We start from the raw sequence: 16230 nt of genomic DNA on the forward strand, positions 1-16230 counted from the left end.
TCTACACCATTTTTTTCCAGTGTAGATTTTAAGGTTAAACTGTGTTCAGAGGACAAGGGTAACTGTTGTTCATAAATGGCAAGACGGGGAAAGTTTTCACATGTGTTTTACGTTTATCAAATACGATATATATATATATATATATATATATAGAGAGAGAGAGAGAGAGAGAGACTTTAGTGTATTTTTGCGCTATGCTTTTCTTTATATTTAGGCTATTTCAGTTTATTTCTGTGTATTTAAACTGATATGTAACCACAGTAATTTACAAAGTAATAAAATTCAGCTGTCCAAGGATCAGTTTTACAAATGCATTTATAATAATCAAACAACAATACTTCCACAACCACCAACCTTTTATGAACGCTGCCGAGCAACGCATCTCATTACAGTGGGTCATTCAATCAGATCTCCTTATCCAATCTAGAATCTGAACCTTTTTTTTTTTAGTTTAATAGCCTGAATATAACTCGTGTAAGGAGGATGTAAGCTGCATGCTGTGGTGTGTTTCCCGCGGGCACCTGCAGGAGGCGGGGCCAGTCAGTGGGTGTTCCAGGGGGCGTGGACAGAGCACAAGCCCCGCCCCCGCATCCAGCCCAGCCTCATATGAAGAGACCCGTCGGAGCTGAATGGCAGTAGTTCATGTGCGACTGTCAGAAACCTTTCCATCCGCGCCGAGCGCAAAGATTACTAGACATCTGAAGCAGACCGTGATTCTGGAGGGACTCGCGCTGCAGCTTCTCCAGAGACTCAATCTAGAGTTCATCTAAAACCTTCGCTGGAGTTTGGGGAGGATCTTTACAAAATGCCACGTTCATTTCTTGTCAAGAAATATTTCTCCAACAAGAAGCCAAACTACAGTGAACTGGAGAGTCAGACTGGTGAGTGTGCCAAGAGGTATTTGTTTATGTTTGTTATTGTATACAATATCAGTAGTAGGCCTATGTCAAATTAAACCGCTTATGATTAGTCACAATTTAGTGAGCCAAAATTTCAGCCACCTAAAGTTGTCATAACGTCCTGCACCACAAATGTTGACATAACCTTTTCCATACTTTTTATTGTTATTTTTTTTTAAAGCATTTTCATATTTCCAAAACTTATTACTTGTACCCCCAGTTTCACAGACAAGGCTTGAGCCTAGTCCTAGACTAAAATGTAAGTCTGAGCTGTTTCAACTGAAAGAAACTTGTACTGACTGATCTTAAAATATATCAGTGCCTTTGTTTTGCCTCAAGATGCTCACCAGTAATGTTTTTTTTTTCTAAGGCACGTTTATAAAAATTACTTAAATGTCCTAATTGAACTATGGCTTAATCCTGGTTTAGGCTAAGCCCTGTCTGTGAAACCAGGCCTTTGTTATTTAGTTTTTATCATATTAGGCTACTCTAAAATAGATTAGTGATTTTTTTTTTGTACTTTTTCACTATGCCGTCTACACAAACTGCAGTATGTAATTGAACTAACTGCTAAAATGCTTCAGCTGTAGTATTTCACAGTAATTTAATTTGATTAAGATATCTCAAAAAGTGAGTCATAGCTCCCTATTTGGAGTATGAAGTAGATATTTGGTAGTTATTAACCAAATGTGACTCTGGAGCACAAAACCAGTCATAAGAGTCAATTTTGTGAAATTGAGATTTATGCATCATCTATAAAGTGTGGTACCTCAAACGTAAAAGTATTACCTCAAACAATCTGAAACATATCATGTAGTCCAGCAACCATCTTTTCTCTCCGCAGACCAGCGCTATGCTGTCTTCCCACAATGCTTCCCTCTGGATGACTTCCCCACCAGAGAAGGCGATTCTGTGGTGCCCAACTATCCCTCCATGCTCGTGTGGACCGCCAGTGCCTTACCCCTTTCCTTCACAGCGGAGTCACCCAGCATCCCCTCTCCTCCTGGGCCTCTGGACCTGAGCTCTCAGTCCAGCTCCAGCAGCAGCGGAGAGGAGGACGACTGCCGTACATCTGATCCCCCCAGCCCAGACCCCACGGACCGCTTCCAGTGCGCCCACTGCGGCAAGACCTGCAGCAGCCCGGCCGCGCTTTCTCGCCATCAGCTCACGCACTGCACCGCCAGCCCGCAGACTGTCATTACCGCTGCAGGAGCCGCCAGCACAAGCACCAGAGCCGCCTTCCACTGCAAGCACTGTCCCAAAGAGTACAACAGTCTGGGTGCGCTCAAGATGCACATCCGCTCGCACACGCTCCCCTGTGTGTGCACCACGTGTGGAAAGGCCTTCTCCAGACCCTGGTTACTGCGAGGACACATCCGTACACATACCGGTGAGTGAGCTGATGCATTGAGGCTGTTAGTGGTGCATGCAAAGTCAACCCTTAAAAGGGATAGTTCATCTTCAGTTCAATGGTCGCCATTGACTTGCATAGTGTTTTTTTTCCATACTATGGAAGTCAATGGGGACCAGCAACTGACCAGCAAACTTTGAAGTATTAAAGTTAGGTATGTATCTCATCCTGGACTGTTTGTGGCATGGACACAAATGATAAATCTTGTACTATCTCATCACCAAGCCCCAAATTATGCAGTTTATCAAGAAGAGGTGTGCTAGTACTTTTCCAAGCCAACGGATTTAGCATTTCCATTTGGCAGACAATAAAACTGGTGATAAAATCCCCAAAAGTATATATATGGAGATTAATTGATTATTAATTTGTTCCCTTGTTTAAGTTAAATTCTAGGCACAATTAAAACAAGGGTATGGATTAGTACAACTTGGTTGCAATCTAACTAAAACGAGGGAACAAATTAGTATAACATGGACACAATTTAACCAAAACCAAGAAATGAATTAATACATCAAAAAGCACAAGTTCTTATATCTTTTTTTTTTCTTTCACGTCATGTGGGGCTCTGTACTTGAGTTAAAATGGTACATTTGTTATATTCAGTCTTTCAGTCTTTTAAATGTGCTGAACTTGGTAACTTCTGCACGATACTAAAAGGATAAATGTGAGGAATGTGGCGAAATTACCTTTAAAGCTGACAAGGTCTATAATATCTGTAGAAATAACATTCCCATTCTTGTCAATGACAGTTGCTTGGCTGGCACATCTATCAGCAGGGGCTAACCAAGTAAAACCTTGACTATCTGCATAAAGGACTCCCAAAAAGACTCCCTAAACGTTTCTAGAGACAAGGATTTTATAGAAACCTAGGGATGGACTCTTTTAAGCAAATACCTAGCTAAACCCTACCTAAAAAAAACAACCTATCAGAGTGGCATGAGGTTTGAAGGTTCACCTTTTCTTGCAGAATCTTGTTGTCTATATTGCCTGAATTGCATTTAGAGTTAAACTGTAGAGGTTATATATATGTGTGTGTACTAAAAACAAAATGATCTCTCTTTTTTTAAGGTGAACGTCCTTTCTCATGCCCCCACTGTAACCGTGCTTTTGCGGACCGCTCGAACCTGCGCGCTCACCTGCAGACCCACTCCGAAGTGAAGAAGTATCAGTGTGGAACGTGCTCTCGTACCTTCAGCCGCATGTCCCTCCTGCACAAACACACCCTCTCCGGCTGCTGTCTGTCTGCCTAGAGGACAAGACAGATGCTTGCCATCTCTCGGCATTGAGCTGGGACGGGTTTAAGCCATAAGTGAATGTTTGGACTCATAGAGAATGTACTGATGCCGTTTTTGAAGCACAAAGTGCCTTATCTTTGCTTCCACAAGCCAAAGGAGAGATGCTATTTTTCTTCCAGTGTTAGTCTTACACACGTTCACACACACCTTGTCTACAGTAACGGCCTGTTAAATGTAGACTGCAGATTTTTGTCGTGGGAAGGGGGCCCACAGACTGGCTCTCGTGGATTCCCAGGATGCACCTCGGTGCCGGCTGGTCCGGCACTGTGAGGGGGCAGCTGCTATAAAGCGTGAGTGGTGAGAGGTCATCTCTCACCAAGATCTCCACAGACGTGCGGGGATGTATTGGGACAGCTGTTGCAGCGCAGGCCTGTCGACAAATGGATTGGCTGTGTCTCTAGGCTGATGGCTGAAAAGCACACCAAAGACCTGTTTTAATAAGAAGTTCAATTAGACTCTGGAATTTATCTCTGTAATCCGAGCTTCGAGGTATTACATCATTTGGCATCTCCTGAATGTTGTTATTAAAGACTGAATAAGGTTTCAACAACACAAAAAGAAGGTCATTCGATTTTAGATGTTGTTTATGTGCAAAGTTTACTCCATCTGAACTGAAACGGAATTTGCAGATTCGAGAAAGGTCTTCCATGAAGCCTGTTTCATCTGGTCGTGTTTGGACATATTTTTTCCAAAGCCACAATGATATATGAAGCTGCCTGTCCACATACTGTTTATATGTTGGATGTATAACACAAACCAAATGCTATGCAATCTTTTGTTTTGTTTTGGTGTATTTCCACTTGCTGTTTTTTCCAATAAAGTAATTTATGTTCTTTGTTTAACAGAAAAGTGTCTTTTTTTATGAAGGTGGGATGTGTTAAAGGAATAGCTCACTCATAAATTAATATTTTGTATGCATTTACCTAACATCATGTCATTACAAACAAGTGTAACTTTATATCTTTTATGATAAACAAAATGAGATGGTTTTGGAGAATGTTCTCACTGCCCATTTACATTTAATGTAAATAACTAGAAAACATACTCTAGTAGTCTAAGCATTTTGTACACATATTCAGAAGTGCATTGAAAGTTTTATGAGACAAACAGGCTAATATTTGGTAAAATCTTTCTTTCATATCATTCATGCTTGGGCACATTCAAACAGACTACATCACTCCACGTTTAACATCAAATATGGTTGATTCTTACCCATTTTGTTGCGAACTATGTCCTTCTTAAACATTCTGAAATAAACGCAAGCTAGTGGAATTTTGAAAGATTGTTGAAAAAAAGAAATGTGAATTATTCCTTGAATGCATGAATTTACATCCAAGGGTCTCTGAATAGATACGGTGCAATAAATATAAAGCGTCCCTGTCTAGACGCAGTCAGATATTTTGAGTGATGGTCAGAACACCTGCACACATTTTTTCTGCTTAGCCTAACGCTAATACAACACTAACCCAGTTTAGCTGACACATGGCCAACAAATGTTCGCGTCTGAGACACTGCAGGTGGAAAAAGACCAAAAGAGAGGCAGAAGACTTAGAGGAGCACCAGAGAAATGGACCAGTCCGCACCATTAAGACCAGTGGATCCAGCTCTTAGCTCCAGAACCTCAATCTGTTAAACAGATAGATATGCCTCCCCGAGGGGAAATTTAATGAATGTGGGAAATGCCAACAATCTGTGCTTCCAATGTGGCCAGAGTTTTGAGGTTTTAGGTTTTGTAGACCTCCTCCGCAGCTCACCCTTTCTCTAGGAAGCTGAATCCACAAAGCCCTTGTGACCCGCGCTGACGCCAACCAGTCTTGCTAGAGTAACGATGCACTTCCTCTGCTGATTTGGAGGCTCAAAGCTGTGGGATTTTGGTGGGGGAAGCTAGCTGTAGGGGGAGGGCACGCTTAAAAGGATATTCCAGGCTGAATGCAACTTAAGCTCTATTGAAAGTATCTGTGGCATTCTCTATCTACAACATCTGTGACCACTAAAAATGCTGTACTCCTTAAGTAGAGCCCAATACATGACATGCTGGGAAAAAAACAACAACAACAACATATTGGGGGCACGGATTAAGAGTTTGTTCCCACAATGTATTCATTTGTTCCCTCATTTTAGTTAAATTGTGGCCTTATTGTACTAATTCGTACTTTGATTTTAGTTAATGTTGTACTAATTTGTTTTCTTGTCAGTGCTGTGGATAGTCACTGATTACATGTAATCTGGATTACGTAATACAATTCCAAAAATGTATTATTCGTAATTGTATTATATTATATTTTAAAACGCTCAGAATCAGATTACAGTTACTTTTTATGGATTACATGATTACATATTATTTACACAAGGGCAGTAAATGAGTAATAATTAATTGATTCTCCCCATTTTTCCCTCTTAAAGTTTCCTTTGCAGAAATCCTACTGTGTGTCATACCATTTAGCTTTGACTATATTCACAATATAGAACTGTCATGTAAACGTCATGTAAATAATTCTGCGATCCATGCTTTTGAATTTGGAGGAAAAAAACACTTCTCAAGCAATTAGAGTGGCTTTTTATTAACTTAAAAACCTGCTGCAGTTCTTCCAAAAAAAGCCCAGTTTGGGAAACCCTGGAATAATGTGTTTAATGCACTTCATGATGTTGACATCAAATAATGGAATATATTTTCTCTTTGCATTTTTAAAAATATCAATATTTAATAATAAGTGTTAGATAAAAAAGTAATCCAAAAGTAATCTAAAAAGTAGATTACAGTTTTCATCATGTAATCTGTATTCAGTAACAGAATATAATTTGTAAGAAATCTACCCCTTGTTTTAGCTAAATCGTGTTTTTAGCTAAATTGTGGCCAAAATATCTATTTTTTCCCCCACATGTCATGTTTAGGGCTCCATACTTGAGTTTAAAAAGTGAAGTTTCTTATATTCCGTCAAAGTATATAGAAATATATATAAAAATTGTAAAAATTACAAAAGCACATAACATTACTAAAACATTAACTAAAATTCAAATGAAAACTGAAAATATAAACAATAAAGCAAATTCAAAATAAATTCTGCAATAGTATATAAATAATACTAACACTACTATAAAATATGCAACAGTTCTGATATGTATACTAAAAATGACAAAACATTAAACAAATTAAATTGATGTTGCTAAAAAGAACATTATTTTGTGTATTTGGTGTAATGAAATTACACATTATTTTCCACATACTGTACATTATTGTTTCTCCTCTATGCCCCGCCTTTCTGAAATGCGTCGATTTTTACAAAGCTCATCGTTCTGAAAAGTGAGGTGTGCTCTGATTGGCCAGCTATCCATAAAATTACAATAAAAACATAAAAGCTAATTAAAAATATTAATAAATACTGTAATAGTACATAACATAACACTGCTGTAAAGTTTTCTTTTTAAACTGAGGTATGAGTCAAATTGTTTTCTGTGGTAAATATTTAAGTTACTCATTTAAGGTAGTTTTCATACTGTGTCATACTGTGAAGTGTATTTCATACTGTGTCATACTGTGTATGCTTGGATGTATGTGGGCCGACATGCTCAGATATGATTGGTGTTCAGTAGACAAAAGTCATTTGGGCTTTCGGTTTTGATGTGGTTGGCCTGAACTGGAGACATAAAGTCAGACATAGTAGACATGGAGGATTGAGCGGCCCCTCAAACCCATGGAGTCATGTTCACACAGAGATGACAACTGTGTGTGGGCGGCTGGAGGGATGACAGTGGGTGATGTCATTGTCTTACAACCCTTGAAGCGGCACGAATCTGCAAGAATGCCCCGTAAAGTCAAAAAATTTACCTGTGAGGGGGTGAGATAATGTTTCTGTAATTGATGTGGGTGCAGTGTGGTATGAGTTGCCTTCTCCTCTTTTTTTCCTGCTGGAACAAACATATCTGAGGGCCCTTCAGCTGCATATATTATATATCTGTCAGTAATGAAGACCACATTTTTCAAAGCCTGCATTGGTGTATGAAGTATATAATTCAAGCTAATTTGAAAGCCACAAGGTGCTAATAGAAACATTGGTATAGTGGTCAAAATACTCCTATAGTTGACCTAGTTTAACCTCACTTTTTCCTTTCACTTGGTCTTTGGTTCCCTCCTTTCCTCTCTCTGGGCTGAAGGAGCCCGTCGGACACAGGACACGGCTTGTCAGTCACATATAAACACTCAGCACTGATAAAAAACATCTGAAGCATCTGGGTAGAGAGAAGCGTCCTGCTAGCTGCAGCCAACTAGAAAGAGAGTTGAAAATGACAGGAATAGTTTGGCCAAAAATAAAACTTCTGTCATCATTTACTCATCCTGAGGTTGGTCCAAACCCAAATGACTTTCTGTGAAACACAAATGGAGATTAGACAGAATTTCCCTATTTTCCACACAGTGGAAAGAGATGGAGCGGTCAAGGTCCAAGAAGCGCCATAAAAGTATCAAAAAAGTGGTCCATATGGTTCATACACTTTATTCCAAGTCATGTGACAGCTTTGTGTGAGGTACAGGTTCAAATTTAAGTTATTCACCGATCATTTTTGATATTAATGACAGGCAGTCATGAGACAGGCAAGAACCAATGACAGTGTTTAATAATACTGACATCAATCCTGCCTCAATGTGTCTTCCCTAACGAAAAAGAAGTTCGTTCAAGTGTGCTATTAGTATACTTCTTTAAAACTAAAAATAGGAAAGTATACTTTCAGTCTACATTTTATGTACTTCTCAGAAATGTACTTAAAATGACATTTAAGTATACTTGACTTATACTTAGAAAAAGTCTACATATATTTGAGCTATACTTGTGCTCCGGGATCCATGTTTTCATTGTTATACTGTAGAGGGCGCTATTACACATCTTCTGTACAGAATATCCAAACCACGAGCGAAGAAGAAACCGAAACAACAGATGCTTCCACATGTAATCTAGCACGATCTTCAGACATAAAACAGCATCAAAACTGTGTAACGTTATGGAATAAAATGTCATCCCATGAAGAGGTAATGACTGTCAAGCTTTGGGGAGTAGATCGACTCTATCTACGTTTTGATTATCATTCTGAATCTAATTCATAGTCTTTTTTCAGCTTTTTGTTCAAAATGTTGTTTATTTATTTCTTTCTTTCTTTTTTTTATTTTATTTTTTTATGAAACTTATCCACATTCAAGTGTTTAAAAAAAGAATGCATGAAGCTAGAATAAAACATTTTGTTCTTTCTTTTGGTGTTTTGTATGTTCAGATATTCATGTAACAAAATATATACAAATTAATACCTAAATAGGGACGTAGTAGTATACTTAAAGTATGATGTAAAGTTCACTTAAAGAAAACTTACGAGTATACTTGCAGTATAAAACTACTAAACTAGTAGTTTACTGAGACTATCAAAAGTGACTACTTCAGTTTGACTACTTCAAAGTGTACTAAAATGCTACAAGTATTTAATTAGTAAACTATCAGTATACCTATAAGTTCACTTTTAGTATAGTTGCAGTACGAACTAATAGCAAAGATGTAAACTAGTTGTGTACTCAAAGTTTACTACTGTTATACTTAAAGTATACTTTTATATACTAGAAAGTGGGCCAATTTAGTCCCAAGGAGTATTGAAATAGTACACTTACAAGTATACTACTAGTACACTGATATTTGTATACTTACTACATAAAGCATACTTAAAAGTATACTTGAACTTTACTTAAGTATACTAAATAAAATAAACTTGAAGTATACTTCTTTTTGGTAAGGGTTGATGTTGCATGACAAACATTTCCTGACACTTTAAATGTCTGATAACCTTGTAGTTGAGACCTCTGTAGTTTGAGTTTGACCATGGGATGAACGACATGCTTTTTTCTTTTGGGGTGAAAAGTGTTTGCACATGAAAATATGTTTTTAGACTTAGACTCGAGATGGACTACACACTGTCATGAAGGTTTGAAGTGATGAGAAATAATTAATTATAATTTTTTGGGTGATTTATCCCTTCTTTGTCCTAATTCTCCAACCTCATGTGTTTTTGGGCATTTACACAGCTCTGAGATCAGTTTTACATTTGGAGACTAGGTAGTTTGAAGTGGGAGAACTGGTCATAGATATTCAGTGCGAGGGCCTTTGGCCTGGCTCTAGTCTCTGTGTTCTGTGGTGGCCGTACATTGCCTTTAAAAGGGCATATTTGAGAAGTAATGTTCATGTCTTTTCATGTTTGAGGTGGTGGTTTAGAGAGCTGAGTCATAGGGATCATGTTTGAGCCAGGAGCTGTTATGATGGTTTGGATTACTAGCAGAGTTATGGGTGACTGTGCTCTTGTGTGGGGATTACCCACATACTTTGGCTTCCAGCTTTCTTTCTCCAACTTTCTTTCTTTCTTTTCCAGATGCAACTCCCCCCTGGAAGCCGGCACTGCTCCCTTCATCTCCTTGGTCTTCTTCCCCTTCTGGTTTTGTTTCCTCAAATGTTCCCCCTCATGATGAACATGAATTATGTCCTAGAGGTACCTTTCTGTCATCATTTACTCACCCTCATGTCATTTCAAACCTGTATGAATTATTTCTTCTGTGGAGCACAAAAGAAAAATGTTTTAGTGTCCAAATTTTCAAGTCAATGTGATCCAAACTTTTATGCTCCAAAAAATATATTGTGAAATTAATCCATACATGTAAACTAGTATCTTCAAACTACAGACGATGCCACCATACACTAAGACTACATCAAATATAGTGACACAGACATCAAATGTCATGTCACGTCACGTGATGTGTGAGAACCAGTGAGATTTGATGTTAGTTGAGGTTTGTGTTGCCATATTGAGCTATTCCAATGTGGTGACCAGTTCAAATAGCATACTTATTAATCTCAGTCTAAAGGTCTTTGCACACTGAGTCCAAAATTTTCGTATGCGTTTTTTCGTATTCGTCATCGTAAAAATTCATCACGCACAGAAAACTTGCACACTAGTCCAATATGTATTAATTAATGAGTTGCAAAACAATACAAAATGCAGTCTTCAAGCAGGGAGGATGATTTTGTTGTCCTCTCTCTTCTTGGGTAAAAGAGGAAATATTGGGTCCATCTAATGCTGAGATTGCGTAGAGAGGAAGGAGAGTTCCACCTCATCAAGGAGCTGCGGGATTATCCCGAGCGATTCAAAGTTTACTACAGGATTTTGATGCTTTGGTAGCAATACTAGAGCCACATATTTAAAGGAAGACTACCAATTTCCATGAACCAAGGTGCGCGCCAGGCATTGAAACCAGCATACAATTTTAGCTTCGCTTCTACAGTGGCTCTGAATTGTCAAAACACCCCTGAAAATGCTTGCTATGGATGTGAAAAAGGCAGAAAATCTATCCTGATCCAAATATTTTTATGACGGACGAACGTTTCGGAGGCTGTGTGTAAACGTGATTGATACAACGCGAGGTCGTATTTATTTTTTAACTGCGAAAATTTCGGACTCAGTGTGCAATGACCGTAAGTCTTTTGAGTTTTGACCATCAGATCCATCCATCCATCCACTTGCTTGCGCAATGGTTCTCAAACACATTCCCGGAGCCCCCAGCAGTGCATGTCTCCTCCCAAACACACCTGACTCAGGTCATCAGTTCATTAATAAAGCCTTAAAGACCTGAGACGGGTGTGCCAGACAACAGAGACATTCAAAATGTGCAGTTTTTGGGGGGCTCCAGGAATGTGGTTGTGAACCACTGTCTTAGCAGGGAGCTAGGATGCTGGAGCCTATTTAAATCTGTTTTGACAGTGCAATTTAAAATTGCAATTGAAAAATGCATAAAAATGGATCTAAAGGCAAAGGTTCTTACTCCTTTCAGACAAGCTACAAGCATTCATCCAGGCCAGTTCCTGGAGATCTACCTTCCTGCAAAGCTCAGCTCCAATCTGGCCACCCCACCAGTCAATTAGGATCTCCAGGAACATTTGATAATTACAAACACGTGTGTTGGAGCAGGGTTGAATCTGAACTCTTTGAAAAGGAACAGGAATGAACACCCCTGACCTAGGCCATCCAGGGCTGAGTTCCACTTCATTCTTGATGCCCTTTCCTCATTAACTCCATCTCATTGACTTGGATGTACGTCATTGATTACGTTGCATGAGTGCACACTACTGGCGGAACCATTGCAGTGGGCTGAATTGGAACGCCCCAAGCCTTTATGGATTTGATGCATCATTCTATGTCTATAAAGGTATGCTTGGTCTGTTTTAAATATTTAGAAAACAATTAATATACTTTGGAATGCACTTCGAAATGGCAGCAGGAAGTGCTTAGGTAGGTTTGTGAGCGTGTGTCGAAAAGCAAAGTGGAACACAGCCCTAAGCTTCAGTGCCAACCCTGCTCCAACACACCTGGCTGTTGTTTTCTAGTAATCCTGAACACCTTGACTGCGTTTGTTGGGTTTGATTAACTTTGGAGCTAAACTCTGCATGAAGGTAGCCCACAGCTTCAACACACCTGCTTGGAAGTTTAGTGATCTAAAGAGTGTGTTTAGCTGGTTTAGATGGGTTTAATTAGGGTTTGGAGCTAAACTCCAGAAGGTGGCCCTCCAGGAGAAAAATTGGACCCCTTTTCATTAGGACCAATCAACATGTGAGTGGAGGGGACAAGCTGTAAGTGTGGTGGTCTAACAGTTTAGGATTTAAGCAACCTTGAACAGAGAAAAACAGCTGTTATACAACAGCAGCACACTGAAGTCTGGTGTTCGTGGCTTGAGGCCCAATTTAAGAATCTCTGCAAGAGCCAAACAAATTATGTCACATTCACAATTACAGGGAGACTGAAGAGAGGGCAGGACATTAGATGTATGTGTAACAACACAAGAAAGGAGAGGAGGGTGAGAGAAAACCTGAAAGATATGGTAAGGAAAGAAGAGAAGCATTTACAGAAGAGTAGCATTTCCCGTTTATGCTCATGAGCGGTGATGAACAGCACGGTAACATACAATGCCAATAGAGTTGTATTCATTGTGAAACTGTAGTTTTTTTTTATAGTATTATGACCTAAACTTAAAGGTGCATTCAGTATTTTATTAGTTAGCGTTAGCATTGTTGTTCTTTGCGTACTTTAAGTAGTTTCTACAGTGAGTTTAGAGAGTGGTCTGCACAATGATTCATTTTCTTAACTTACCAACTAACAAGAAGCAACTTGTGCATCACTACTCAGGGTTTTACATCTTTTCAACCTTGTGTTTGCCGTACCAATGTTTACACTCATTGTTTGTCTTTGTTGGTCACTTCCCTCCAATATTCTGGTGTCTAGATATGGCTTGGACCCCTTAAGTCTGGGATTTTCTGTCCACCAGATGCAAATAAAGCAGTAGCTCACCTGAGCATCTAGCACAAACTGCATGATTTCATTCATGTCTGCATCATAAACTGGGTATTTTTATAGAGCGCTTCCATGCAAGCACTGTAAAACATTGTGATTCGGTGTTTTGTACTGTGAAATCGAGGGCGTGTTTCTCACTGTGTGCTGCACATGCAGTAACAGAGAAAACACCTGCAGTGTCTCTGACTGCGCCACAGGTATTTGGGGCCTCAGGAGGTACTTTGGATGATTTGAAAGGTGCAAGGTGCACTTTTGTTCTGCCTTGAGACCTGCAGCACTTTACAGCTCTATTGTTCTGCCACTTGTGTGAGGCAGAGGTGAAGGGGACCGGTGTGAGTGTCTCTCTCACACACACACACAGGTTTGTTTTTGTGAAAAGTGGGGACTCTCCATAGGCGTAATGGTTTTTATACTGTACAGACCGTATATTCTATTGCCCTACACCAACCCTACCCCTAAACCTACCCCTCACAGGAAACTTTGTGCTATTTCAGATTTTCAATACACTCCATTCTGTGTGATTTATATGCGTTTTGAAAAGTGGGGACATGGGGTAATGTCCTGAAAAGTCACCTTCTCCTTGTAATACCTATGTCATACCCTTGTCATTATACAAATTTATGTCCTCATTTGTCACAAAAACGCGCACACACACACACACACACACACACACTCGCTGGCCTTTTCACTTGTGTCCTGAAGACAGCCTCCAGATGTATAATTGCACCTGCCTGAAATGCACACCCTCTGGCTGCCTTCGTATCTCTTCATCTCACAACCTCTTAGCGCATTCATAAGTCTGAGCGCTCATTTATCTGTGAGTATGTGCATTTTTGACAAAAATTTGGTGTCTTCTTACCGTGACGTATGTCAGCATATTATATTCCTTTTCCAAAATGCATATGCAGAACTGATCGGTTCAAGGTACTGATGAGATTACAAATTTCATGAAGCATATGGGAAAACTTAATCTCAGACACACACACACACACACACACACCATCTCCAATATCTTTTTAGAGATATAAATAGAAACTTTTAGGCCTATTTTGATATCCTTATGGGGTAAATGTTGGATTAGATGAAGTGTACTGAAGTGCCTGTAAGAAACACCCTGTGAAAAGAAAAATCACAACAGATCTTTTTAATATGGAGTGCAAATTAAGAATTTAGTTTAGGCCCTGTATCAAATGGCACACTTCATGTGCACTTGTGGTCCTGCGGACATACAAAGGCTGCTGCAAGTCCACAAGAACATAGAGTGTCCTATTTGTCATTTTCGGTTTCAGAAGCTTGCTCACAAGCCCTTCTGTGGCCTATATGTGCCCTTGAGGCGAGCTCTATATTATGGCATCACGTCATGAAGGGATGGACTCGGAGGAAATCTGTGAGGGCTTAGGGTGTCATTTGGGACATGGCCTTGTGTGTCATTGTGCCTTGCACAAGTGCCTTGCTCAGACACTTCTGCACATATGGTGCAGAAGTGCCTCGGCTGACCTCATTTTGAGTCCTGCCTCGTGGTTCTTTCCTGATTCTGTATCCCAATGCTTGCTGTCTCTCTTCATCCTATCCTATCTAATGAAGGCAAAAACAATATAAGTCCCCTGCTTCTCATATATGCGAGTTCCCGAAGATATCTACAAAAAATTAGCTCAGTATTGACAGTTTTTAAATACGATATGAGCTAAAGAAGCCACATTTATGATTCCATTGTTGTCAGATTTATTGCTGATTTGACATATTGAAACAATCTCGATAAACCGCTTTGGAGATTCCCCAGTCACCTACACAGAGGGACTGAAAACACAACAGTTTCTTCCAAGATCAATTTATCTGACCTGTGCTATCCTATAATATTTTCATGGCTCTCTATGTTTTTATTTTTAACAACAGTCTCCAAAAATAAAAGGGATTTTCTGAAGAAGTCTTTTTGAGCTTTACTCTGAGCAGTAGTTTCTCTTGGGTGTGAGTGTTTTGAGAGCTGGAGGTCCCAGCACAGAAGGCACAGACAGGTGGATCGAGGCGAGACAGAAGGTGCATGTGACCTCTGGATGTGGTCTCCTTACTAAGACTAAGATTCTGGTTACATAAGACAGAGACACACAGGATATCTAAAGAGAATTTTAAAGGATCATAGAAACACTCTCAGTCCAAAGAACGGTTTTCGTTTACATTCAGTACGGTAAAGTACTAACAAAAATCTATTCAGTCTAATTAAAAATGAATTAATTTCACCTAATGCTTTTTTTATGCTTATTACAGCAAAAGCTTGCCTTATGAAAAAGTACACTTCAGCATATTTTAATATACTTTAAGAATGTACTTAGGTGCAAATTGGATGCAACATTTTCGGACACTTATGCATTTTATATGTAATTTACTTATTACATTTTCTATTAAATATGGTTAAAGAGTATTGCTGAATGTACTGACAAGCATTTATGGTAAACAAAAATATATTGAAATTTGTATGTAAATATTTTTGTAATGATGAAGTTGCAATGTAGTGCATTTAAAAACTTTAAATGTAACATAATGTAATGTGCTTTAGTAGGTTAGTCAACACATCAAAGTTTGTAAGTGTACTGCTTTTTAAAAGCATGACAAAAGAGTATTAAAACAATGATTTAAAATGTAACACTGTAAACGTTTAATTTGACATTAATACAAACTTAAATTACTCAGGTGTGTTAAGAAACAGTCATGAAAGTGAACTCTCTTTAAGTACACTTAAGTGGTCTTTTATGTCATTACTATTACATTATTGGCAAGTAAAGTAAAAAAAAAAAACAATTCAAGATGCAAGTACACTACAAGTGCATGCTCTATTGAATTAAGCACTTCTTTTTCACAAGGGTTATAAACATGTCAACATCACACTCAATCAGTGGAGTCATGTGTCCTAAAATATAACATTCAGGCAAGATGTATACGCTTAGCATGCATCTTACTTTCATTGAAAGGAATCACAGTGTTTCTAATACATGCAAACACACAGAGATCAGTGAGCTGTGACAGATAAGTGACCTGCCAGCTTGGTTTAAGGTTTGCTGAAGCGTCTCTACAGCTGTCACGTTGTAATTCTAGATATCAGTCCACCTGAGCAGCCCGTGGAGCCAAAACAACAGCACCCCTCCTCAGAGCCCCACCTCCCCTTCCTGGCCGGGCCGTCCTGCTGCAGGGGGGTTAGTCACACAGGTATGTGTGGATGTGCTCAGCCCAGCATGAATCAAACAACCTCATTCCTGGGCTGAAGCCACGA

At 39.2% G+C, this 16230-nt stretch overlaps 1 protein-coding gene across 1 annotated transcript; it reads left to right on the plus strand.

Moving 5' to 3' along the window:
• The first annotated feature begins 630 nt into the window (after positions 1 to 630).
• snai1b (snail family zinc finger 1b) lies at positions 631 to 3823 on the plus strand. The gene is made up of 3 exons (XM_016531514.1): positions 631 to 881; positions 1744 to 2289; positions 3379 to 3823. The coding sequence occupies exons 1-3, from the start codon at positions 806 to 808 to the stop codon at positions 3558 to 3560; spliced, it is 804 nt and encodes a 267-aa protein (XP_016387000.1). The 5' UTR covers positions 631 to 805; the 3' UTR covers positions 3561 to 3823.
• Positions 3824 to 16230: the final 12407 nt, after the last annotated feature.

This window comes from Sinocyclocheilus rhinocerous, unplaced genomic scaffold, assembly GCF_001515625.1.
Source record: "Sinocyclocheilus rhinocerous isolate Xijiao unplaced genomic scaffold, SAMN03320098_v1.1 scaffold664, whole genome shotgun sequence".
Classification (NCBI taxonomy): Eukaryota; Metazoa; Chordata; class Actinopteri; order Cypriniformes; family Cyprinidae; genus Sinocyclocheilus; species Sinocyclocheilus rhinocerous.

Coding starts and splice junctions, on each gene's coding strand:
- snai1b (XM_016531514.1), top strand. CDS start 806: ATGCCACGTTCATTTCTTGTCAAGAAATATTTCTCCAACAAGAAGCCA. Junction 882..1,743: donor TGAACTGGAGAGTCAGACTG/GTGAGTGTGCCA, acceptor TTCTCTCCGCAG/ACCAGCGCTATGCTGTCTTC. Junction 2,290..3,378: donor ACACATCCGTACACATACCG/GTGAGTGAGCTG, acceptor TCTTTTTTTAAG/GTGAACGTCCTTTCTCATGC.